General features: G+C 39.3%; 2 protein-coding genes across 4 annotated transcripts in view; one reads left to right on the plus strand and one right to left on the minus strand.

The window, feature by feature from the left end:
• IQGAP2 (IQ motif containing GTPase activating protein 2) overlaps window positions 1–27,363 on the plus strand; it is a 264,022-nt gene that overhangs the window by 164,275 nt on the left and 72,384 nt on the right. Inside the window, exons 10-13 of the mRNA XM_006186715.3 lie at window positions 3,745–3,908; window positions 6,999–7,159; window positions 12,221–12,345; window positions 20,085–20,248. Of these exons, the coding sequence (XP_006186777.2) occupies window positions 3,745–3,908; window positions 6,999–7,159; window positions 12,221–12,345; window positions 20,085–20,248 (614 nt within the window). The remainder of the gene's footprint in view (window positions 1–3,744; window positions 3,909–6,998; window positions 7,160–12,220; window positions 12,346–20,084; window positions 20,249–27,363) is intronic.
• Window positions 1–27,363, minus strand: part of F2RL2 (coagulation factor II thrombin receptor like 2) — a 34,654-nt gene that overhangs the window by 3,073 nt on the left and 4,218 nt on the right. The window contains exons 2-4 of one of the 3 annotated variants that reach the window (XM_032474523.1): window positions 26,472–27,310; window positions 21,207–21,327; window positions 1,892–2,193 (exon numbers count right to left, since the gene is read on the minus strand). In XM_032474523.1, coding sequence (XP_032330414.1) covers window positions 1,907–2,193; window positions 21,207–21,327; window positions 26,472–27,310 — 1,247 coding nt within the window. In that variant the 3' untranslated portion in view covers window positions 1,892–1,906. Of the gene's footprint in view, window positions 1–1,891; window positions 2,194–20,588; window positions 20,962–21,206; window positions 21,328–26,471; window positions 27,311–27,363 lie in introns of those variants that run through there. The other 2 variants (XM_032474531.1, XM_006186714.3) reach the window with 2 other exon arrangements.

Genomic DNA, 27,363 nt, shown 5'->3' on the forward strand with positions numbered 1-27,363 from the left:
AAAATTGTTTGGTGAGGTTACTAAGATCTATGGTAAGAATAAATCATCTATCCGTGAAATTGTGAAGAAGGAAAAAGAAATTCGTGCTAGTTTGTTTTTGTTTGTTTTTATTGTATATATATATATTTTAGAGAAATATCATCAGTTTACAGTGTTGTGTCAATTTCTGATATATAGCATAATGCTTCAATCATACATGAACATACATATATTTGTGTTCATATTTTTTTCACCATAAGTTACTATAAGATATTGAATATAGTTCCCTGTGCTATATAGTAGAAACTTGTTGTTTATCTATTTTATGTATATTAGTTAGTATCTTACTGATTCACCTCAAACTGTAAAATTCCAGCCACTGTCATGATAAGTGCTTAGTTAAGATGGAAATGGCATTCAATTTGTACAATAAAACATTTTAAGGAGACAAGATCAAGAAGGCAGAGTAGGAAGACCCTGAGCTCGCTTCCTCCAACAGCCACACCAAAACTACAATTACATATAGAACAAGTCTCTCTGAGAATGACTTGAAGACTAGAACAGCTCTTCTGCAATTAAGGATATAGAGGAGAAATCACATTAAGACCATAGAAGGGGAAGAGAAGTGATCTAGGCAGGACCCACACCCCCAGCAGGTGACCCACAAGTGGAAAGTGGTGTCACAAACGCAGAGGTCTTCTCTAATGAGCAAGGGGTTCAAACCCCACATTGGGTGCTCCAGCCTTGGGGACAAACACGAGGAAGATGAGCCCTGTTAACTGATTTTGAAAACCAGTGGACCTTGCTACCAGGAGAGCCAGAGGGCTGTTGGAAACCAAAACTCTGCTCTTAAAGGGCTCACACACATACTTACTTGCTCCGAGTCCCAGCACGGAGACAGAAGATTGGAAAGCGCCTAGTGTTCTTTCCAGCCTGCCAAGACCTCACAAGCATGCCTCCCAGCCCGCCTTTGGCTCCAACACATGCAGACTGCATAGGGACGTTTCTGTATGAGGGCACACCATCAAGACCGGGAGAGAGATTTGTTTTGCATAATTCATAGAGACAAACGCATAAAGTCAAACAAAATGAGAAGACAGAGGAATATGTTCTAAATGAAAGAACAAGATAAAACTCTATGGGGAGGTGAAAAAAAAAAAAAACCTGATGAAGTGGAGATCAGTAACTTACCCAATAAAGAATCCAAAATAAAAATAAAAATCCTCACTGAATTTGGGAGAATAGAGGAAAAAAGATTAGAAAATAAAAAAGAACCAGTCAGAACTGAAGAGTATAATGACTGAAATGAAAAATATGCTAGAAGAATCAACAGCAGATTAGATGATAGAGAAGAACACATAAGCACCCTGGAAGGCAGAATAGTGGGAATCACCCAACCAGAACAGCAAGAAGAAACAAATTTTAAAAATAGAAATTGTTTAGGGGACCTTTGGGACAGCATCATTGTACTAACATTAGCATTTATAGGGGTCCTAGAAGGAGGAAAGAAAGGGGCAGAAAACGTATTTGATGAAATAATGGCTGAAAACTTCCCTAACCTGGGAAAAGAAACAGATATCCAGGTCCCGGAAGCACAAAGAGTCCCAAACAAGATGAACCCAAAGAGATCCACATCAAAATATATCGCAACTAAAATGGCAAACGTTAAAGAGAGAAATGTAAGGGCAGCAAGAGAGAAGGAGTCATATTCAAAGGAACCCTGTAAGGCTATCAGCTGAGTTTTCAGCAGAAACTTTACAGTCTAGAATGGAGTTGCATGATATATTTAACTGCTTGAAGGAAAAAACACCTGCAACCAAGGATACTCTACCAGGCAATGTTACCCTTCAGAACTGAAAGAGAAAGAATTGCCCAGACAAGCAAATCCTAAGAGTTTATCACCATTAAACTGACTTTGCAAGAACTGTTAAAGGCTCTTCTTTAAGCACCCCCCCAAAAAAAGGGCAATAACAAGAAATAAGAAAATATATGAAGAGGATATCTCACTAGTAAAGGCAAATACAGTTGACCCTTCAACAACACAGGTTTGAACTGTGTGGGTCCACTTATACACGAATTTTTTTTTTTTCGGTAAATACATAGCAGTACTACATGGTCTGAGGTTGGTTTTGAATGCACAGATGTGGAACTGCGGGTATAGAGGGCTGACTGTGGAACTTGAGAGTCTGCAGATTTTGGTATCCACAGTGCGTCCTAGAACCAAAGACACACATAAATGGTAAGATATTTTATTTTCATGGATTAGAAGAATTTATATTGTTAAAATGTCCATTCTACCCAAACTAATGTATAGAGTCAATGCAATCCCTATCAAAATTCCTGTGGCATTTTCCACTGGACCAGAATAATCTTAAAATTTGTATGGACCTACCAAAGACCCCAAATTGCCAAAGCAATCATTAGAAAAAGAATAAAGCTGGAGATACCATGCTCCCTGACTTCAAGCTATACTCCAAAGTGTATGCTGAGTGAAATAAGTCATACCAAAAAAGAGAAATGCTGTATGTTTTCATTTATGTGTGGAATCTAAAAAACAAAACACATGACAGGTAAAACCGTAAGAGTCATAGATAAAGAGAATAAAATAGTGGTTGCCAGAGGGGAGGTGGATGGGATGGGAGAAATGGTGAAGGGGATTAAAAGATACAAACTACCAACTATCAAATGAAGAAGTCACAAGGAGGTAATGTACTGTGCAGGAAGTATAGTTAATCATATGGTAATAACTGTGGCATATAATCTGTAAAACTACTGAATCACTATGTTGTACACTTATAAATAATATAATATTGTAAGTCAACTATACCTCAATGAAAGAAGAAAAAAAGCATTTTGAAAGACCACTTTTGTTATAGTACACTGTTACAATTTTTCTATTTTATTATTAGTTATTGTTGTTAATTTCTTACTATGCCTAACTTATAAATTTAATTTTATCTTAGACATGTATGGATAGGAAAAAAATGTATATAAAATGTTCAGTACTATCCATGGTTTCAGGCACCCACTAGGATTCTTGGAACATATCCCCTAAGAATAAGGGAGAACTAACATACTAACACAGAATTATTTAATCATACGAATTTTGGCTGTAATTTTTCTTAAAAATATCTGAAATTATTTTTCCTTAAGAATCACACTTTACAGAGCACAAGAGATGAGGGAGGATTTTTGGAGAGCTAATACCATCCATATTAAGCAGCAGTGTGTCTGGGCGTCCCCTGGGGGTTTTCCACGGTGCTGATTCAGAGGGAGGGTACAGCAGTAGGGCAAGTCTTGCTCTAGTCTTCACATCGCTTTAGTCTCCTCGAGGAGGCAGTACGAACACACCAAGAGCATTAAAGAACAATGCCTGCTGGATGTACATGGCCCAGCTCTAAATACTGTGGGGAGTCCCAAGGTGTGAAGTCCTCAGGAACTGGAACAATGTGAAGGCTCCATGGAAAAGATGGGACCAAAGCTGGTCCCGAAGGGAAGGATTTGGTAGGGAAGTCACACGAGACAGGAATGACCGCATACCTCCAGCTCCCTCAGTAGTGAGGTTTTTGTGGGGACCAGCTTCAAGGATTGGGCTGACTTCCAAATACAAGCTGCCATTTCCAAGCCTTTGCCTACTATTCAACTGCAGCTTTTCAGAGTTCACAGTAAGTGACTACTTAGGTTCTAATCCTTGGAAAGATGGGCTGGTTGGGTCAGGCTGCAGTGGGAAAAGCAAACATCTGACGGATGTGTCCCCACCCTCAGGGCTGGCTGCGGTGGACCACATCAACGCTGTCATTCCAGAAGGCGACCCTGAGAATACGCTGCTCGCACTGGAGAAACCCGAGGCCCAGCTGCCTGCTGTGTATCCCTTTGCTGCTGCGATGTATCAGACCGAGCTCTTCAACCTCCAGAAACAGAACGCCATGGTAAGTCACAGGAGGCTCTGGGTACAGAGATGTGAATTCTGAGTCCAAGCAGTGAGGAAGGCTGTTTAGGAAAGGTGAGTGGGAGTGTAGAGTCTTTAACTTGTGCCAGTCCCTGGTCTCACTGGCCTCCTTGTGCCAGTTCCACGGCCACCTTCCTCTTTAACTCCTGCTTTTCATCTACTGGAATCTGAGCTCAGTTAGGAAATGTGGCCACGCTCTGACAAATACGTGTTGAAAACTGGTTGTTCTTATTCTCTGGGTGATTTTTGGAAAACTTTGGATAATTTAATAACTATAGTGAAATTTTTTTTAAAAAAAATATGTAATGCTTTTTGATATAGAAATAAGCTCTGAATCTGCATTTCTAGAAATCTGCAACCAAGAACATTAGCACTGTGGCCTTGATGTTTGTAAATGTATGCCCCTTACTATGCTAACAGTAATAAGCATATAAGGTTATAGTAAGTAAGAGCTCTATCCTAGTATAGGATGAAAAGTGCTAGAAGCAGAGCCAAGAATTTAGTATATGAAAGAGCTAGGGTTTCGAAAAGGTAGGAAAAGGAGTGAAATCTTACAAGTGTTTAATCATTTGGGAAAGAAAACATTACCTCACTATACATATCAGAATAAATTTCTCACATAAAAGGTTAAATGCAGCAAATAATTTAAAAATTAAAGTTCTAAGGAAAGATGGAAGGACATTGTATCTTAAAAATCAGAAGCAATACTGCTCCACCAAGAAAGTAAAGCAAAATACAGTTATTTTCAGAGATCAAGATTAGTAGAGAGCTCTTACCTAGTGCAGGTATAAGTTTGGGGCAGTGGGCGTCCCCCACACAGTGATTGGAACATGCATCCAGAAAGATGCAACCTTTCTGGAGGGTGATCTTAGTAATGCATTTATCAGAGGCTGTTACCCGTTATCCTAACAATTACATTGCCAGGAAATAAGCCTAAAGAAGATGATCAGGAAGTTGTAGCCACAAAGGGATGTTTCCCAGCATTGTCTGTGATACAGGGAAGCAAGAAACAAACCACATGTTTAACTGATAACAGATCGCACTTCCTACTATCAGGTGGAAAAATGAGATTAAAATATACAGCATTATCTTGTTTTTAACAATAATAAAAGAAAAATAGTTTTAAAAACCCCAAAATCTCTATGAATGTTTACACAAATTAAAAGTTAATGAAAGTGTGTATCACTTTTATTATTATTATTTTATTACATTATTAAAGAACTTGGGCAGTAGGATTTGTTTTCTTATCCCTGCTTATGAAGACTTACTATGTTTTATAAATAGAAAGATACTACAGCTGATCCTTAAACAACAGGGGTATGAACTGTGCAGGCCCCTTATGTGTGGATTTTCTTCTATAGTAAATTCTATAGTACGACACCATCTGCAGTTGGTTGAATCCAAGGATGCAGAACCTTGGATATGGAGGAACCAGTATATGGAAAAACCACTTATACAGAGGATAAATTATATGCATATTTTCAACTGCATGGAGTGTCGATGCCCCTAATCTCGGTGTCATTCAATGGTCAACTGTATTTTGTAATAAAAGAAAAATAAGTTATTTTTTAAAATTCCACTTAGGTGAAATTAATTATTAATTATTAATAATTGTCCCCCACCTCTCTAGCTGTGAGGTCCCAGGCTGCCTCGGCTCCAGCATGGTCATTCATCCCCAAATAATCAGTACTCAGCCCACAGTGGTCCAGCGCACCATTTCTTCTCTGTGTGTCCTTATCCCTTCGGCTGTGTACCACTTCAGATATCTGTGGTAAATCTCAAATGATTCCATTCTGCTCTTTACTTGTAATTTGATACCTTCCTTATGCATTAATGTAAGATATTTAGGTAAAACTTACGTGTTTCCTGTAAAAAAATCCTTCTTCCCATTTACTTTGGAAGGTAAAATTATACTTTGTTAAGCTAAAATCGATTTGCTGAGAGATTTCTGTGCTTTCTTAGAAAGCTATAATGCATTTTAATATAAATGTTACATTATATATATTAACTATATCTATAATATCCTAAATGTAAAGATAGATATCAGGCTTGTTTTTTTTTTCCCATGCTCCCTTTCTGTTCCTTCAGTGTGATGGAAGAAATAACCCTTTTGAAGTTGAGCCAAGTCAATATAAACTAGTTAAATGGAAGAGAATGTTGAAGAAGGAAGATGTTCTGAAATTTGAGATGTACTTTTAAAATAAGCCAAATCCTCACTTGCTTTACTTAAAGCTTTACCTCACATTTCTTCAAATATCTATACCTTAGGGTACATTTAAATTTTTCTACCCAATTATAAAAATGTGACTTAGATTAACTTTTTAAGAATAGAATTAATATTCTTGGCTTAAAAATTTGATTTACTTTTCTGGGATTATAACCTTTAGTTGAAAGTCTCCCCTCTTTTCCTTATTCATAATTCAAACTGAAAACTGTTAGCTATGCTAAAATCTTACCTCACTCTAGGGCAGTAACAATGTTATCTAATCCTTGACTTAATAATTTGGTAAGAGTGAGCTTGTAAGCAGCCAATATAGCTGGGAGTAGGAGTCAGCCATGGCAATGCAGATGTTTGTGGAATCATAACTAAGGGTTGTAGTTAACTCAGTCCCTGAAATGATCAAAGGAAGCCATTTACTGGTTTTTTTTTTTTTTTTGATTGATTGAAGTAGTTGATTTATAATGTTGTGTTCGTTTCTGGTATATAACAAAGTGATTCAGTTAGACTTACTTTTTTTCTTCTTCTGATTCTTCCCTATTTTAGGGTATTATAAGGTATCTTATATAGTTCCCTGCACTATACAGTATAACCTTGTCGTATATCTATTTTATATACACTAGTTTGTATCTGCTAACTGTAGCCTCCTAATTTATCCCTCCCCGACCCTTGATACAAATAAGCTCATTTACCTGTTCTTTAAAGCCAGTGAAAGATAGGTGGCCAGAAAGCCCTCTCTGTTCTCATAACCTTTGACTTTTCATTGTTCTTTGAAGTGTGCATTCTGAGCCCCCACCACATACACGAGGTGTGTGATTGGTAGAGTTTATATTGCCATGTGTTTTCCAACAGAACTACTTGGCCCATGAGGAGCTCTTGATTGCAGTGGAAATGCTGTCTGCTGTTGCTTTACTAAACCAGGCCTTGGAAAGCAACGATCTTGTGTCTGTGCAAAATCAACTCAGAAGCCCAACAATGGGTTTCAACAATCTGGACGAGACATGTGTGGATCGGTAAGGGAACATTTTCCAAACCTTTCAGTGCAGAAATGTGTGTTTGGCAGATCTCACAAATTAAGGATTTGTTCTTGTTTTTTGTTTTGGGGTTTTTTTTAAGGGGGGGTGTAATTAGGTTTATTTTATTTTGTTGTTGTTGTTGTTGTTGTTTTATTTTAACAGAGGTGCTGGGGATTAAACTCAGAACCTTGTGCATTCTAAGCATGCATTCTACCACTGAGTACACTCTCCCCCGAAGGATTTGTTCTTGCTGAAGAAATCCATATATCCATGCTTATTTTCTTGAGAGCTAGTCTGCTTTGTTCTAAGAGTCCTTCTAATATTAGAGCTCTTCTCTGCAGTATTCCTTGTAGAGGAACAAAAAGTCTAAGGAGGATCATCCTGTGGCAATTACTGACTGACTTTGTCATTAGCAAAAAGAATTTGATAGGCTAAAAATAAAAGTTGAAAGTATAGTTTTCTCTTGGGCTTCTTTTGGAGACAACAGAGTATAGAAGAGTGGGGAGCAACCTTAATAATCGTTCAGTCCAGTTTTCTTATTTTACTGTTGAGGAAATTAAATCTGAATTTATGGACCCAAAGTTGGGCATTTGCGCCCAAAACCCTATTCTTCTGATGGCTAAACCAAAGGAATACTGAGACCACAGTGGATCATGGCAGTGGGTAACAATTTAGTGTCTTTCATTTCATGTTCCTGAAATAGGCTACTCGATAGTATAGTTGATAGAGTTTTAAAACACTATAGCAGATCTAGAGAGAAAATTAAGGGGCAGGAATAAGGAGCCCAACTAGAGATTAAGACAAAAGCCCAAGTTAAAAGAAGTGAATTTCCATCCTGGATTCTTGTGACCACCAGGGGGAGATGTCTTCACAGATTTTGACAAAAGAACTTTTCAGATACTTGTTCTGGAACTTCTGAAAGAGATAGGTTGAGTGATTCTCTGGGGTCATGTACAGTTGTACAGGAAAAATAAAAGAGACTTCAATTTTTAAAAAATGGTTTTGACCGCTTGTCTATGTAGAGAATGGCCCAAAAGTAGGAGGACAGATTTTCCTTGTTTTTAGTCGTCTAAAAGCATGTAAAAAAGTCATGTAAGTGCTCTTACATGTCTTAAATTTGACCACCTGTTTCCTATAACTTCTGTAAGTCTATTTCCAAAGTAATTTATTTCTACCTCCACTGTTTATATTTAATGGTACATCCTCTCCTCCAAGCTTAGAAACCTCATGTTGACTTGAGTTTTCCTCTGTCCTCTGTGGGGCACCCTAGTGCTGTGAATAGCCTGCTCACTTTTCTCCCAGACAGTAGCCAATCCCTGTGCATGATAACTCTGCATAATGTTTCCATTTCTCAGTGCCCACCTCATTTAGACCTTTGCTTCCGTAATAACCTCCAACTGGTCTTCCTATGTCTTTTCTGTCCTCATTGGTTCTTACTTAACAAGGCTTTGCTGCTGCCTCTCAGTGCTAGAGAAGACAGAGTTGGTCACTCCCTAATGAAGCCTCACAGTGACATAGGGCATGTTGATGAGATAATTATCAAGACTGTCCCACAGACTGAGCATCCTTGGCCATTGCCCTCTAAATGATGGTACCGTCTCTCTCCAGGTCATCTATTTGGATTATTAGAACTCCTCTCTGCTCCCGTGCCAGTTTGCAAATAGTGCATTAAGGTAATGGTCCTATGCCCTATTTGAGAACCACTTTTATTCCTGTGGTTTTTCAACTAGGGCCACAAATACAGCTTCAGAGTTCAAGTATTCTGTATGAAAAACTTTAAAAATTTGTGTTTAAATAATCTTTTAAAAATTTGATTTAAGCACTTTCTGGGTCACCTGGATGACCCAATGCTGACTTGAAATTCCAGGGTCCCCTTTGGTTCTTCTATTGACCGTTACATTGGCTCCAAGTCATCTTCCAGAGCCTCAACATTTCAGTTTCCATGTCAGCTTTTAACCCAGTTCTTGGGAGCCCAAGTTGGCAGGTTTTCAAGTTTAAGGAACACTGGGCTTCTCCCTTATGGTTGTACAAGTTTTTCATAGTGTATGGGTACTAGGCAGGGCCACCTTGATGAGCTCTTACAGAGTCTCTACGAATTTACCATGGCATCCACCCTTGGGGCTGCGTTTTCACAGAGAGGTTCTCTTGTCCAATTCTCACAAGAGTAACGTAGGGTTGGCATTGGCTCTAGGCATACATAGTTCCCAGGTTAATTGTCCTAAAATGTAACTATGTTTATAATGCACCTCTGTTTGATTGTCTCCTGTTCTTATCTGAATTAAGAACAGATTCCTTCTCTGAGCGTGTTCTGCCCTTTGCTCCAGCTACATCCCTCCTCCTATTTTGCACTCCAGACAAGCTGGATCTGGATACACTGTGTTCATTCTGGCTAATCTGCTCCTCTGCATTCTCCTCTCCCCACTGGGAACACGGTGCCTGCCACCCATCTCTGCCTGGCATGGCATTGGGCTTTCAAGGCCTCCCTGCCAAAGATGATGCTTCCATGAACAGTTTCCATGCTTCTCCCACCCCAGCTAATGGCATCTCTTCTGAGAACTAGCAGGATGTGATTAGAGGAAAATAGTCTTGGAGCCCAGGATATCTAAGTTTGACTCTTCCTAGCCAAGCCCCTTTCTCCTCATCTATAAAGCACAAAAACAAGCCCCCACAACAGAAACACCTACTCTGCATCGGCATAACAGTTTTGAGAATGAATTGTGTGGTTCACTTCCTGTCCCAGGCAAGGTCCTCCACCACTAAGCATTTCCTTTCACTTCTTCCTTGGAACTCCCGTTACCTCTACTCTGACAGACTGTCTCTACTTTTATGGCCTTTCTTGCACTTTGCTTTTATACACTTTCTGAGTTTTTGTCATCCCGCCTAATGGACTGAAAGCTCCTTGAAGTAAAGGCTGCATCTTTCTCCTCCTAATCGCCCTATATTGCCTGCCACAGGTGTTGCACATAATTAGTGCTTAATAAGTGTCTGTGGAATGAAAGTGGAATTTTAATCCTCTCAAAGCTTCCCAAGTCTGTTAGAAAGATACCCTTACTAGTCCGTCTGTAGCAGATGGCCAGGAGAGCTCTGAGAGAGATGGGGAGAAAGAGACCTAGACCTGTCTGGGTAAACTACAGAATATTTTCCCAAGTGGATCCCTTTTGTACTGGAGACCAACACTTGTATGGAAAGCCTGTGGATCTCAGTTGTGTTACTCCTTAAATCGTTTCCCTTTGGCTGGTGTTTGTTCATTTCTAAAGAAATGATGGGTGGTTGTGGGTTTTCCTTAATTTCTCTTTTCATTCTTAAGCTTTTTCATTTTATCCCCATGGGCTCATCGTTAGATGTCAAGCATGTGAAATGCCCGTAAGGATTTTGGGCTTTCTTACAGGATGGTCCCCGCCTCTAAGGGATGCGAACCGGTGCGAGTTGCCGTTCACCCATGCTGTTACTGTGCTTAGTGCTATTTATTATATATTGCTACTAGTAAGTAGAGCAGAGTATTTTCTTAGGTTCCATACTCTTGATAAGATGAAATTCTCACACGGGACATTGAGACAGTTTTGAGCCTGTGTTTGATGATGCCTTGTTCAGCCACAGAAAATGAGTCATCACCACTGCTTCCTACTTTGAATGATGTTTTTCTCTTTCAAGCTGCACTCAGTGGAAGGCACCTCAGTGCCATCTTGGAGTGGGCAGAACTTCAAGAAAATTTGTCATAACCAGGAAAACAGTTTTAGACTCCGTGTGATGTTACTTCTTTTAAACGTCTACTATTAGCATCTCCATAGGTTCTATTCAGAGGTCAGACTGCATAGCGATACAATATGTCCATAGAGGATGGGTCATTACTGCCCTGGTGTAAAGATGCAAAAGCAGCGGGGAGGCGATAGCTCAGTGGTAGAGTGTGTGCTTAGCATGCATGAGGTCCTGGGTTCAATCCCCAGTACCTCCACTGGAATGAATGAATGAATGAATGAATGAATAAAGAAATAAACCTAATGACCTCCCCCACTGCCTCCAAAAAAAAAAAAAAAAAAGATGAAAAGCAAACTAAACTATTGAGCTTCTGTACTTGGGCCTGGAAGAGCTCACTCTGGTTAGCTTATGGTTATGACAAAAGTTCTATCACTTTTGAATGGGAGAATTGATGATGGAGAAATGAAAAGTTCTTAGTAATATGTCAGGATGGATAACCTTTATTCCTAAAATTTCTCAAGACAAGAACAATAATCGGAGTGTTGAGCAAACTCTGTTTTCCAGAGGGCTGTGCAGAGGACGGAGGTCAGGGGTCAGAAATGAGGTGACAGTGAGCAGACGCAGAGGAGAGGTTGTGAGTAGCTACCTGAAAGCCTGAGGAGCAATGGGCAGGTGAAGAGGAATTCTAGAATATTCTGGTTCAACTCCTGCACCATCTCTTCAAGAAAACGTACAGGGAAGTTGTGTGTTATTCAGCAAGGTTTCTGGAACTGCATTTGCATCTTACTTGATGTGTCATTGAACCTATTAAGCCACAAGGTAACCCAGCTATGTTAGGGTTACCACGGAAAAGATCTCTCAAGGCTTGAATTTGCAGAAGGAATAAGAAAAAAGGAAGGAAAGAAGGAAGGAAGGAAAGAAAAGAAAGAAAGAGAGAGGGGAGAGGAGGGGAGGGGAGGAAAGAAAGGAAAAGAAGACCCTCAATGGAAAGATTGAGAACCATGGTAATTCTGAATTTTATCATCCAGTCATCTGAAGACTGAGCAGAGCCAAGACATGCAAAGGGAAGGAAAATTAGTAACTAAAAAACAAGAAATTTCACAGAATTGAAAACTTGAGTTACGTATGAGGTTGGAATTTAAGGAATTTTCATTAAACGGCATTTGTACATAAATATTTTTTTGAAAAAACAGCATTAATAGCAATGAGCTCAGTGTATGGTGGCAAAGCTGCACAAGACAATTTGACATGGTGTCTAACCTCAGCACATCCCATTTGGCCACCTGTGTCAAATTTAAGGTGCGTGACTTGAACAAAGAGTGAACGTCCCTGATGAGTATCACGCCTGTTTCTCTCCTACAGTTACGGAAATGCACTACTCTCCATTAAAAAGGAAGCCTTATCCCAAGGGCAAGATAACTTAAGCTGGAATGAAATTCAGAATTGTATTGATATGGTTAATATTGAAATTCAAGAAGAAAATGACCGTAAGTATGGAACACTTCCCTTCTCTAGTTACAGCGGGAGAGTAAGGTATCTGCACAACATAGTTCTCTGAATTAGGGCTGTAAATTTGTGCTCATGGAGCCCTGGTTGAACACACTCCCCTAACATGTATGTGTGCATTTATGTTTAAATGTTATTTCTGTACAACAATTTCTGTCTCAACATATCATAAATGTTACAAAGCAAACATAAAAAGACATAAAAGGATAGAATAAAAACACATAAATACAGGTCCTAATATTTTCTTATTTATTGATACTTGAGAGATGACTGCTCTCAATAACTCAGCTTTTTAAGCACTTAGCTTTATTTTGATCTTTGATTTGAGCATTTTTCTGAAATACAACACAAGTTCCTGCCCTCAGAAGACATGGCAACACACTCTAACTGTGGTTTTATGATCACAAGTCATGGTGATTTGCTGTGTTTCTAGAACTTGTGAGCTCCCAGCATGAAAGTGGATAATCCCAAGACAAATTGCCCTGAGACGTGCTTTCTTAAATGTCAGCTCACTTCCTTGTTATTTGCCTCTTACTTATAAATAGACTGAAGAATGAGGAGCTGTGTAACTTAGGCAATCAGTATATTTGCTCCTTTTCTGTAATGTAAATTACCAAATTCAAGCTTCAAGCTGCCTTTTTCATCATGAAAGCAAACCAAACCACCGCTATCTTCTTTGGCTTTCTCTGAGCAATTTGACACTGGAGTAGGGTTACTAGTGTCCTAATGACCTTCATTCTACTGTCCAGCTTTGACTTAGCTTTCTAACTCACTAGCTCCAAGTTTGCAGTAGAATAGGCAGATCCTTCCTTAAAAGTTTACGATGGTTTGTTCTAGTTTGTTTTGGTATGGTCTTACAACCTAAGTGTCCATCAACAGATGAATGGATAAAGATGTGGTATATAAGTACAATGGAATACTACTCAGCCATAAAAAAGAATGAAATTTTGCATTTGCAGTAGCATGGATGGACTTGGAGGGCATTATGCTAAGTGAAATAAGTCAGACAGAGACAGACAAATACTGTATGATATCACTTGTATGTGGAATCTAAAAAATACAACAACCTAGTGAATATAATATGAAAGAAGCAGACTCACAGAGAGAACAAACTTGTGGTTACCACTGGGGAGGAGGGAGGGATAATATAGGGGTGGAGGAGTGGGAGGTACAACCTACTGGGTGTAAAGTAGGCTCAAGGATGTATTGTACAACGTGAGGAATATAGCCAGTATTTTTAATACTGTTGTAACTGGAAAGCAACTTTTAAAAATTGTATTAAAAAAAAGATTCATAAACTGCTTAAGCTCTACGCTTATTCTTTATAAATGTAAAAAAAGTTTATGGTGTTTTGCTGTACTTTGTCTTGGTAAGGTCTTAACTCTGATCTTCTAATATTGTATCATATTTTGTTATACTAGAATCACTCTTGAGATAAAAGGTATTTGTTGACTTTGTTAGTTAATTGTATTTGAATAGTTTCCTTCTCTTTCTTGACTATTTATCCTATGAGCACTGTTCCCAACATCAACGCTGGGTTTGATTTTTTTGTTGAACATCTCATTCTCAGCTGCTAATAGAAAACAGGGTCCAGGTGTGCTGCCTTGACGTGGTGTACCAGAGATGCCACTGTTAGACTGATTCCTGAACGCTTTTTTCACTTTGTCCTTTTCAAGTTGTGTGCAGATCTGAATGTCCTCTTTTGTGATCTCATGACTTTCTGCTGCCTCTCTGCCTTTCCTTTCAGTGAATCATTTTGAAATCCCTGCAGTCAGGTGGCTTCCACACCAGCCACTTAGCTCTTTCCTGACACATTGGGAGCTGGTGGCTTGCCAGATGTTAGTTAAGAGGGAAGCACTAACTTAAGCAGATGTTCAGCATCATTAGTGACGAGGAGGAAGGGGAAATGGCGGACAGCACTGGTGTGTGTGTCCCGTTACAAAACTCAGTCCCCCAGCCTCCTACCCTTCTGCTTTGCTCCTTGACCCCCAGCTCCACACTCCCAGTCTTCTGCAGCAGCGGTTTGGGTACCACGCAAGGGTAGGACGCCTCTCTTTGGGTAGGCAAAACACAGGATCACGTTCCATCTTTGTTTTCTAACTTTTTCCCAATTCTTTCTGGCAATACCCACAGACCAGGTTTGCTTTGGTGGTTTCTGTATGTCCTGCTTATACAGGTGAAGGTGTGAGTTCTCAGTGCTGAACAAGTGTAGTTTTACTCTCATTCTTGACATTGATTAAAAGAGAGGGGGTGGGGGAGGTGCCATCTTGTCCCAGATTGTGATATAGTGCCTTTGCTTTCACCAGGAAAAGAGAAACAGTAACATAAGTATAACTTAAAAGGAAAGTGGTCTTTTGTAGGTGGATATTTTTAAGCAAAAAATTCTGGATTTGCATGACATTTATCTAGGTGACTGTACTAGTAAGTTATTCTCCATGGGACATACAACACATGGGACATTATCATATTTCTTTTAAGCATCTTGGCATGAAGAGCATGTGTCATCACCAGAGTAATTATTTTAGAGACTAATATATCCTTTCCAGAATAGGGGGGCCTTAATACAAAAGATTTAATTTCTCTGTCTTTTGGATTGTTGTTTTGTGAAAATAGAGTATTTTTGTTTACATTTCTTGAAGTATTGACTTTGATACCATATATTTAGTTAATTGCTTTAAAATCTAAATAAAAATGTATAGCATTGCAAGCAGGCATGAATTGTGCAATATAGAAATTAAATCATCTGAAGGAACTGAGAATTTTTCATGGACATCTTGAAAGTGCATTACTCTCCCCACCCCATCCCTGCCACACACTCCAAGGTATATTCCTGTGCCTGAATTGTGGTGCGGGTGAGGCATGCAGCTAATAGGAAATGGTAGATATGGAGGGTGAATTGAATGGAGGAGCTGCTAAATGCATTTCCTCAGACTTGGATGCTTTGTTGATTTCTTAATGGAGAGTTCACTTCTCCCAGTTGAGCCATAGAGGAGTATTATTTTAACCACGTAGCTTAAACAAGGAGGTTTTCTTCCTTCTAATTATTGCTTTCGAAATTTAGTAGGTACCATTCTTTGTTGATTACCTTATCAGCTGTCTCAGAAAGGGAATGTCCACTCTCTCATTGGACTAGAATATTCTAGTATCACGTGGTGATTTAAAGAAGTGGGCCATGGACTGAGGCTCAGCAGTCTTTGCTCACATGGGATTTTCTCTTTACTTGTGAACAGAGAAAGTGATGCAGATGTGCCCAGAGGGCTTCTGGGAAGGCTTTTCAGCTCCTGTGAGGTCATTTACTATGACATCAGCAGCTTGTGTTCTTAGAAACGCCCCGAAAACTTAAGCAGATGATTTCAGTCAAGTCAGCTGGCATGCACTCATTCCCAGGTGATCGACTGTTAGGAACACGTTCTCTTTCTCAGATGTAGTTCGGTAAAGATCATTTTTGGATGGGATGTTTAAAAGTACTTAGAACAGTCTACCCAAAGGAGTGTCCTGAGAATGACATAAGTGTTCTGTGTTCTCCAGTTTATAAATATTGCAGGGTAAAATGATAGTACCGTGTACGTAGATAGTCCTTAGACTTTCCTGATCTTCCAGTGTTTTGAGATGACGTAACTTGCATGTTAGAGAAATATTTTTGCTTTTTCTTCATATGTATTGGAGTGTTATAATCTGGAATAATTTTGAGGCATGTTAGATGGTCCCTTTCTTCCTACAGATAAATCTTTTCATTCTTAGCAATGGTCTTTATGGGGTCATTTATTCAGAAGATATTTAGCTAAATATTTTACCTTAATTTGAATGTCAAGATAAAGATGCTTCTTAAAAATTATTAAAATTTTTATTAAGTATGTATTCTATTTCATGGCATATCACATTTGTAAGTGGCTTATGATGGTTTTTGATGAAAAATAACTGACAAAATGAGATAATGTTTGGCTTTAAGAATGTTTATTTTGTAAGCTTTGTGCTTGTTAATGTTTAGTTTCCTTACTAATTCTTGTCCATCACACTAACCTGGGAAGCAGAAGCCCCCTGTTAGTGTGTGACTATGTGTTTATGTGTACATTTGGGTACATATATTCAAGTATCATGCGCTCATACATAAATGCACTATAGTATTTTATGACTGGTTGATAGTTTATTTTTAAGAATAAGGTGGTATTATTCAGCCATAAAAAAAGACAGCATAATGCCATTTGAAGCAATATGGATGTCCCTGGAGAATGTCATTCTAAGTGAAGTAAGCCAGAAAGAGAAAGAAAAACACCATGTGAGATCACTCGTATGTGGAATCTTAAAAAAAAAAGAACATAAATACAAAACAGAAACAGACTCATAGATGTAGAATATAAACTTGTGGTTGCCAAGAGGGCAGGGGGTGGGAAGGGACAGACTGGGATTTCAAAATCTGTAGATACTGACAGGCGTATGCAGAACAGATAAACAAGATTATACTATATAGCACAGGGAAATATATACAAGATCTTGTGGTAGCTCACAGTGGAAAAAAATGTGGCAATGAATATATGTATGTTCATGTATAACTGAAAAATTGTGCTCTACACTGGAATTTGACACAACATTGTGAAATGACTATAACTCAATTAAAAAATGGTAAAAAAAAAAAAAAAAAGAAGAAGAAGAAGAAGGAGGAGAAGGAGAAGGAGAAGAAGGAGAAGAAGAAGAAGAAGAAAGAAGAAAGAAGAAAGAAGAAGAAGAAAGTGGTATTGAGAAGTGGCCTCCACACAGATCCCTTTTGCTAGAGTTTCAAAAACTTCCAATTCCATAGCTTGGCTTCTGTGCTTTTCATTTCTAGACCATATAGTTTCTGTCCTAAGACCCTGTGGTGTAGTAGAGATGGTAGAAAGTTAACTGGTGGCTGTACTTATTCATCATTTAGTACAGCCATGAATTAGGGCTCCAGATGTTATTTTACCAGCTGGCATTAGAGAAACGATTCATGATGTTAATTAGCCATACTTGAACCTTAAAAAATATCCCCAAACGTGTAGGACTTTGTTAATTTCTATGGAACCTGCCTACACTTCCCAGCCACATGTGACCATTTTAACTAAGTAAAATTAAATAAAATTTAAAATTAAGTTTTTCCTTCATACTAGCCACATGTAAATGCTCATTCACTACACGTGGCTAATGGCTACCATATTGGACAGCCGAGGTGCAGAGCATTTTCATCATCACAGAACATTCCATTGTATAGCATTGAACTATCTTGTCCTGGAGATTCACTGTGCTAACACTTAACACTGTAGGGAATTGTTTGATTTTGAACTGTCTCTGTTTTGGCATTCTTTACGGAGTGGTGAAGTAGAATAATCCAAATAATAGACTGTATATCCAATTCTCTTTGCACTTCAGTTTTCTTTTTGTACATCTCTGTAGTACATTTTTCCAGCTCTGATATTCTATAGTCCCATCATCCAATACCTTGGCATTATTGTCTAGTGAAGGTTACACTAGAAAGGAGCATCTCTGTTGCTACGTGTATGTCAAGTTATCTCCCCTTTTTATAACAGCTTTATTGAGATATAATTCATATACCATAATATTTACCCTTTTATTGTGTTTTCATTTTTTATGTGTTTAAAAAGTTGTACAACCATCACTTCTATCTAAATTCAGAACGTTTTCATCACTCCAAAAAGAAACTTCATACCCATTAGCAGTCACTCTCTTTTCCCCCCTCCTCCCATCCCCTAGCAAACTTTAATATACTTAGTTTCTATTGATTTTCCTATTCTGGATATTTCATATAAATAGAATCATGTAATACGTGGCCTTTTGTGTCTAGCTTCTTTTATTTAGCATAATGTTTTCAGGGTTCATCTCTGCTGAATCACGTGTCAGTGTATTTCACATTCATTTCTAGGTCAAGTAACATTCCATTCTGTAGATAGACATTTTGTTTATCCATTCATCAGTTGATGGGTGTTGGGTTGTTTCTGCTTTTTAGCTATTATAAATACTACTTCTGTAAACATTCATGTATAAGCTTTTGTGTGACCATATGGTTCCAGTTCCCTTGAGTATATACCTAGGAATGGAATTGCTGGATCATATGGCAGTTCTGTGTTTAATATTTTAAGGAACCACCTGTTTACCAAGGTGAGTACCATTTTCCATTCCCTCCAGCGTTGTATGAAAGTTCCAGTTTTACCACATCTTTACAAGGCTTGTTATTGTTTGTCTTTCTTGCTATAGCCCTCCTAGTGGGTATGAAGTGGTATTCACTGTGATTTGGATTTGCATTTTCCTATTAACTAATGATATTGAGCATCTTTTCATGTGCTTATTAACAGTTTGTATATCCTTTTTAAAGAAATATCTGATCAAGTCCTTTACTCATTTTAAATTGGTTTTCTTTTTTATTAAGTTGTGTTAATTCCTTGTATGTCTGGTATGCTCGTATATCAGGTATACAGTTTTTTATCAGATACAGGACTTGCAGGTTTTTTCTCCCATTTTGTACATTGTCTTCACTTTCTTTGATGGTGTCCTTAGAAGCATGAAAGCTGTAATTTCTTTAAATAGGTGGTGTGTAGTATTATATCAGTTACAGATGTACAATATTTAAAGGTTATACTCCATTTATAGTTACCTTAAAATATTGGCTATCTTCCCTGTGTTGTATATATAGTTTATTTTATACATAATAGTTTTGTACCTCTGAAAGTTTTAATTTTTACATCATCTCATGTATTCACTTTTTGTTTTGTTTATATTTTTGGTGTTCATAGCTGAAAAGTATGGCCTTAACACAAGACCACAAAGATTTACTCTTATTTTCCTCTAAGAGGTTAAAAACTTATAACTGAAACTTTTATGTCTAGGTCTGTGATCCATTTTGAGTTAATTTTTGTGTATGATATGATGTAGGGAGTTCACCTTCATTCTTGTGCATGTGGACATTCAGTTGTCTGTGCCATTTGTTATGAAGATTATTACTTATACCTCTTGCATTGTCTTGGCACCCTTGGTCAAAAATCAATTGACCATAAATGTAAGGGTTTATTTCTGAACCCTAAATTCTATTTTCATTAATCTGTATGTCTGTCTTTATGTCAGTATCAAGTGGTATTAACTTTAGCTTTGCAGTAAGTTTTGAAAATGGAAAGAGGCCTCCAACTATATTTTTCTTCCAACATTGTATTGGTTATTTCTTGCTCCCTTGCATCTCCACATGACTTTTAGAATCAGCTGGTCAATTCGTGTTTTTGAAAAAAAAAAAGGCCAGCTGGGATTTTGATAGGGTTACACTGTATGTGCAGATCAGTTTGAGGGTTATTTCCATCTTGACGATATTAAGCCTTTATCCATGAATGTGAGATGGTTTTTTATTTAAGGTTTTTTTTCCAGTGGTGTTTTGTAATTTTGAGTGTATGTCTTGTGTTTGTTTTGTTAAATTTATTCCCAAGTGTTCATTCTTTTTGTAATTGTATTTGTCATTGGAATATGTTATAAATGAAATTCTCCCTTAATTTCATTTTCAGATTGCTCATTGCAAGTGTGTAGAGACACAGCTGAGTTCTGTTCGTTGACCTGCTGTGTACACCTTAGCCACTCTTGTTGGTTAGTTCTCACAGTTTGTGTGTGTGGTTCCCCGCCCCCTTCTAACTCAATCTTTGCTGTAGGTGATTTTAGAAAACTTACAATGTACTGCGACTTGAAAGGAAATTTTTTCTTCATTTTCTAGGAATTGTAGCTGTAGGGTACATCAATGAAACCATTGATGAAGGAAATCCTTTGAAAACCTTAGACAGTCTGCTGTTACCCACTGCCAAGATTAAAGATGTGGACCCAGACTCTGCCCAGCACTACCAGGATGTTTTGTACCATGCTAAAACTCAGAAGGTCATGGTAAGTCTTAGTAGGTGTGTTTCTTCTAAATTTACAGACCCAGTCAGGGAGAGGGGGTAAGAGAAGGTTTTTTACCCCATTTTTCCTAAAGCTCATGAGCTGCTTGTCTATGTCTGTCTGGATAATTTACTTAGACTTCATTTCGTTATCATTATCTGTAAGATGACGATAATGATACTTAATTGATAGAGCTGATACAAATTATTATGCGGACTGTATGAGATAATATACATGTACATAAAGTACCTAATATCGTGTCTGCAAATAGCAGACATGCTATTTGATTGGATCAGATTGGAAGTTAATAGGGCTGGTACTTTCCTGGTGTCAAACGTGAAGGGCAAACCAGCTTCAGAGATGATGACTGCTTCCACTCTTTGACTAAAAACTCAGCTGTGGGTGAGCTCTTGTCGCAGTCCAAGTCACTGGATATTTACTGAGCACATACTGTAGTCATAGTGCGGTATGTAGCATACGGTAGGGGAAAGGGAGATACAAGGAACATGTGATACCGTTTGAATGCTCTATCTTTATCTTCAAGATGCTTAGAAATTACTGAGGCTCTATGAGGGATTCTCGTAGAGAATAGTTAAATAGCAATAGAGGTAAATATGTGGCAGTGTCGTAACAAGAAATGCTCAAAGTGTCAGAGATGGTTGGAATTTCTGGGGACTGGAATCCTAAGAGGTGTGGAGAAGGAACAGGAGCTGTTCCTGAAAGGTAAGAGAGAGTTGGTTAGGTGTGGGTGGGAGGCAGGATGATGCAGGCAGCTAATGGCAGAGCGAGGTGGGTACCAGCTTGGTTTTCTCTAGGCATGGGAGGAAGCTGACCTGGCCAGGTCCCATGGAAGAGCAGAGGGTTTTATGTGGATGCACAGTTTGTACTGCTGTTATGAGACATGCTACAGATAGTGGCCACTTTGCAAGACTACTGGGCTGAGTGGAGAGGCTTTTCTCACCTGTCACTGATGCCACCTGGGACCTAGCCACTTGTAGTTGCCGTTTCCCCGGTGCAAACCCCATCAGAGAGAAGTGGGTGTCTCGTTTGTATAGGTCTTTAGAACCCAGGAACTGCCTCATCTGGAATAGGAAGAACATCTTTGGTTAGAGCAATCATTTACTGAGCACCTGCTATTTGCAACATGATATAACATGATATTAGGTACTTTATATATATATATTATCTCATACAGTCCACATAATAATTTGTAACAGCTCTATAAGTGAAGCATCATTATCATTATCTTACAGATAATGAAACGAAGTAAATTATCCAAAGCTATCCATAAAGTAATTAGTTCTGGACTATGCCCTGGTCTGATTCAGAGACCTGTATTGTGGAGCATTAAGGCAGCTGGAAAAACATGTTTATTGCCGCATTATTTATAATAGTGAAAAACCAAAAAGAGCCTGAGTGTCCATCAAGAGGGGACTGGTTACATAAATTGCAGTACATCCATACAGTGAAATACTGTGTGGCCATCAGAAAGAATAAGTGGATATTGTTAAATATAAAAAGCAGGCTTCCACATGTGTAGAAATGGGTCCATGTATATATGGTTTTTGTGCATAAAATATTTCTGGAAGATGAACTAGAAGGCTGGTGTCGATGGGACTTCCTTTTCACTCTGTTTTCATACTGCTTGGATTTTTTATTTTTTATGGAGTGCATATATTACTCAGTGTTCTTAGATTTTCAAAGAACAATGTAAACAACTCACAAAAGGCCAGTTCCCCCAGTAACTTCTCTAGTTTCTGAAACAAGACCTACTGCCCTAATACAGGTGTTCCCTTCACAGGAACTGACTTCACCTCGCGTCATTAGAAATATTTTGACACCATCCAGCCTCTAGGAATACAGAGAAGTGGTTGCCTCTGGAGAGGAGAATTGAGTGGCTAGGGAAGAAGAAGATGTGTTTTTGAATCTTTTTAATTTTGAACCATTGCCTGTGATGTATTACCTAAGGAAAAAGAAAATTCTCCCCAATAAAAATTCGGGGTGGAGGGCATGGCTCAGTGGTAGAGCATGCGCTTAGCATGCGTGAGATCCTGGGTTCAGTCCCCAGTACCTCCATTAAAACAAACAAACCTAATTCTCCCCCCCCAAAAAATTTTAAAAATGAACAACCTAATTACCTACAACCAATTAATTAATTAATTAAAATTCAATAACAGTGAAAAAACAAAACCATATAAATCCTGTTCATTCCACATTACGAAATGGCCTCATCAGAGCTGAAGGAAATATCCCCCAAGGTGGGACCTTCTGTGCTCCTTGCCCTCCGCCAGGGGTGGCAGCAGCATTATCTCTGTGCTTCATGGATACCCTCACCTAAGTCATGCTCATTTGAGCCCCGCAGCCACTGTGGGGGTGGGTGCCCTCTCAGCTGGCGTGAAGGGACCTGAGGCTCAGGTTCGGTGCCAGGCCAGTGAGTGGGAGGGAGCGTGAGACTCCGGCCAGGCCTCGTGTCCCCGCGCCCCATGGGGAGGAGAGAGGACCCTGTCAGCTAGGACGCCTGAGCTGCCCCCTCTGTTCCCACTGCTGCAGCTGAGGCCGTAGCACGTGGCACAGCGCTGGAAGCTGAAGTTACTAGCTTGGGAGACAGACAGGCACCATTCTGGTCTTGGCTTTGGCACAAATTAGCTAGAGATTTTTGTCAAGTCACCAAAATTCTCTATGCTTTGATTTTCACATGTGCAAACTGAGACTAATAGTGCCTACCTTCTAGGATTTAGGATAGGCTTAAATGGTTATGTAGTAATTTTTTAAATATTGTATCAATTAACATATAATTGTACAGTTAATTATGAAGATGTATGTGTGTGTGTAAGTGAAATGCATTAAAATGAAGCAGCTCACCCAAAATAAGTGCTTAATTAATGTAGCTGGTGTTATTGTTGGGCACCGCTGGCTGCCACGTAGACAGACGGTCTGTTCTGTCCACAAACTGGGATCTGCTGGGTACAGGACATAGACATCACATGGAGACTGAGGGCAGTGATGTGAGTTGGTGAGAATTCTTGGTCCTTGGTTAATGATATTTCAAGTATAGCCTTGTGTAGGCACCAAATTCCTTCTGGGTCTTTTGCGGAAAGACTGACCTATGGGGAAAGACAGACATAGATCTGGATTTCTCTCTACCCACAGCCACATGGGGGTTTGTCCTTGAGGTGAGCTGGACTTCACAAACCTTTCATAGGCAGGCAGGGACGGTCCCCTCCTGAGCACCCCAGGCCAAGGGCTCTAGATAAGATGGAATTCCACAGCACCTGTCCAGGGCACTTGGAATCTCCCCTGGGTGTCTGTGCTCTGCCAGCTCTCTGTGGGGCATCCATCCTAAGTGTGAAAGCACTGCTTTAATAGTGTAATTAGAGCATTTAATAAGAGCCAAGGGATCTGGATTAGAGCTCAGGCATTAAACTACTTCTGACCTATAAATTAGGGGCTTGAACTACATTGGCAGTAATTAAGAGACTAAAACTGCTACTATTCCAAGCAGTGAATCTGATTTGGTTACACTGCTACTTTTAAACACATGTTTCTTTCTCTTCCCATTAATTTTGAAACTTTCTTTTCTCAGCCCATTCTCTTTCCCCAGCCCATTCTCTTTCCCTAGGGGGGAAAAAATCTGATTTTATTATTTGGTGGGGTTTCTGTTTTTTAACCTCTGTTGCTTTAATATCTGGAATTTTTCCATTGTTTTTTTATGGGGCTATTTCTGTGCCTTGCTTACCAGAGGTCTAGCCTCGGAAAAATAGAGGAAAATTACATTACTGGTGTTTTCAAGACGAGGTAAAGCATGTGCCAAAGTGTACAGCCATTGAAAGTCACAGTGGATAACATCTTAATAGAATGGATGCTCAGTTTGATCAAAGACTGAGAACAGTGATGTAAGTTGGTGAGAATTCTTGGTCCTTGGTTAATAGTGTTTCACGCGTAACCTTGTCTAGGCACCAAATTCCTTCTGTCTCTTTTGGGGAAGGACTGAGTAGTGGGCATATTGACATATACTTACCAGAGAACACACCTCCTAGGTCTGTTCATTGGAGGCAGTGAATTGTGAGCTATTTTTAAATGGAAGGCCTTGCTTGAGAATGTATGAATTATACCCCCCACGAAAGTTAGATTTTGCTATATGCATATTTACTGCATAAAAATTAAGTGTGCTTTTAACAAATGAATATTGCTGAATTTTTCTGTAGGTAAAACTATATTATAATTGATGACTTTGCAGAAACCAATTTCTCCTGTTGAACATTTTGTCAGCTTGAAACTTGCTTTAGATTTGTTCTTGCTGACTTTAGTGTTTACCTGATTTTTACCCTTCACATAACCACACGCACACACACACACACACACAGAGTAAGTGGTCATCATGTACATTTTTTTAACCTAAGTCCAAAGAAATAGGAAACTCTACAAACTCAAAAATGTGCATTTAATATGCTTTTTATTGTTTTGGTGGTCACTACAAAGTATATGGTCAATGCACATTCCTGCAGACTTGAAAATTCATCTCAGGAATCCTGCATGCCCTTAACCACTAATATCCCACCTCCTGTTTAATCTCCAAACTAAGGGAAATATAGTCATTTACCTATAGGAATATACTGGGTGTTTATAACAGAGTATTATTTCTCCATTAAAAACTATGTATAAGGAACCAAAATAATGGAGCCATTATCTTAAATTTCTAAATGACCTCCTGAGCATATTCTTAGCCTTCTTCTTCTTTTTTTTTTCTAACGTGACCAACCAAAAATGATGTCATCTCATGTCATAAAGAATATGCCTTCTCAGTATGAACTTAATTGGCTTCCATGCTGTTTAGATGCTTTGGGATTTTAGTCTTTCATTCATTCCACCACATGATGAGCACAGCATGGAGCTGGGCTCCAGAGACCCTGAGAAGACTTGGGCCTAGCATTGCTACATGAAGTGTAGCAGAAAGGAGCATAGGGGAGGGAGAGGACAAGCCCCTCTACTACCCCTGATGCTTAATAAGTGTTTATGGAATTAATATTTGTTTATAAATGACCTATCTATAAATGCCATAATAAAAATACCACAAAATGCTTTGAAGGTTGAGATGAGAAAAATGAACTTCTAGACTGAGAGTCAGAGAAGGATGGTCCTTTGAGGACTTCAAGAGATGGAAAGAATTAAAGCAAACATGTTAGAAAAAGCTTTCCAGTTAGAGGCAGGGGCAGAGAGAGGTGAAATCAAGATCACAGCAAAGCAAGCAGCTCGGCTGGTGCCTGAGTCACATGCAAGGTTTATTGGGAAATCAAGTTAGAACTTCAGCCCTGAATGCCGAGCTAGACATTTATCACTTGTCCACAGCAGTGGAGATTCAGTGGAGGTTTCTGAACTGGAGATTTTGAGTGATGTGTTCAGTCTGATGTTTGAGGAAGGTTAATCTGGCAGTGGCCCCGTAAATGGAGGATAGACTGGCAATGATGAGAATGGTTAGGAGGCAAAGATGGGACCAGGATAACGGACCCTAGGGAGAGACATTACACACATAGAATCAGCTGATGAGGCAGCCACCAGCATGAGAGTGAAGGAGGCAGAAGAATTAAAAATGAGACCAGATACCAAAAGCTGAGATCTTAGCTTCTCCCCATGCTGCGCCCTTCCCCCTTATTCCATCCTCCTCCTCCTCCTCCACATCATCTAGAGTAGAAACCGCTTAGAAGTAGGAAAGATGGAGATTTAGAGAGCCTGAAGGACCACTCAGGCAAATGTGTGTGTTGCCGTAAAGAAAGCAGTGGTATGTTTTCTCTTGCATTGACATTCTTAAAATACTGATAGTGGGTTTTTGTTTTGGGGTTTTGGTTTTTTTTTGCAAGTTAGTGCTTGTGTCATGTTTTATTTGGAGGGACTACTTCTTAGGAGCTCAAAAATGGAGTTAGAGAGTAGAGCTCCTTGCGCTATGCATATATTAGCCCAAGAATGTATGTTTTCACAAATACCTTTTCCATGCTCCCTAAGATGATTTCACCATCATAAGGTACGCAGTGGAGTGATCTGTGATTTTCGACATGAGAAAGTAAAGGAATGGATCTAGGCAACTATTGAAGCTACCGAGGCACAAAACTATGAGATAGATGAAGTATAAGCCGTCGGTGTTGTTGTAGTAGTAGTTTGCATGGTGAATGATAAGTATAATGTTGCTCGGAGCAAAGCAAATGGTAAAAATTGCAAGAATGAGGAGACTCACCCTAACATTCCACAACCATCTACGGTCATATGCATTAAGAGTCCGAATGATGGCTGTATAGCAGTAGACAATGACCAAAAATGGAATTAAGAATCCAAAGAATGCCAAGGAGATGAAGTAGTAGAGTTGGAAAGACGATGAGGACTCGCATGTGTTGTGGACATCATGGCAGGTGGTGATGTCCTGCTGCACAAGGTAGTACTCCTGCTTCAGAAAGAAAAGTGGCAGCATATATAGGGAAACCGTTGCCCACACCAGCCCACACGTTAGCAAGGCATAGGTGCGCTTGGGCAGACCCCGGTAAGTGAAAGGGTGGACAATGGCTAGGTAGCGGCTGATACTGATGCAGGCGAGGAGCAGAATGGAGCAGTACATGTTGCCGTAGAAGATGACTGTGGTCGTCCGGCACAGGACCTCTCCAAATACCCAGTTGTTCCCATTGAGATGATAAGCTATTTTAAAGGGCAGTGTAACACAAAAGAGAAAGTCTGCCACAGCCAGGTTGGTGTAGAAGATGGTCATATGGATGGTTCTGGTCCTGAAGAAGAGCATCCACAGGGTCACCACGTTGGCCGGCACACCTACTGCAAACACCAGGATGTAGATGGCGGGTATCAGTCTGGTACTTAAGGAGCTGCTCAGGTACTCCATGGTAGCATTATTCACGTGAAGATTTGAAACACTTTCTTCAGGGCACTTAATTTTTATGCTTGTGGTGGTTCCTGTCCAGCCTTCTATGGCAGAAAGGGGGAACTCTTCAAAAGAATTTGGAGGAGCTCCACGGAAAGTCTTAATAGGTAAGGTTGGCTCTGCCGAGTTGTCTGCTTCATATTCTATCCCTGTAATTGAAAGGAAGTATTAACATATGATTTGTTGCTGAACCATATCTGTG

This window comes from Camelus ferus, chromosome 3 (genome assembly GCF_009834535.1).
Source record: "Camelus ferus isolate YT-003-E chromosome 3, BCGSAC_Cfer_1.0, whole genome shotgun sequence".
NCBI classification, from domain to species: Eukaryota; Metazoa; Chordata; class Mammalia; order Artiodactyla; family Camelidae; genus Camelus; species Camelus ferus.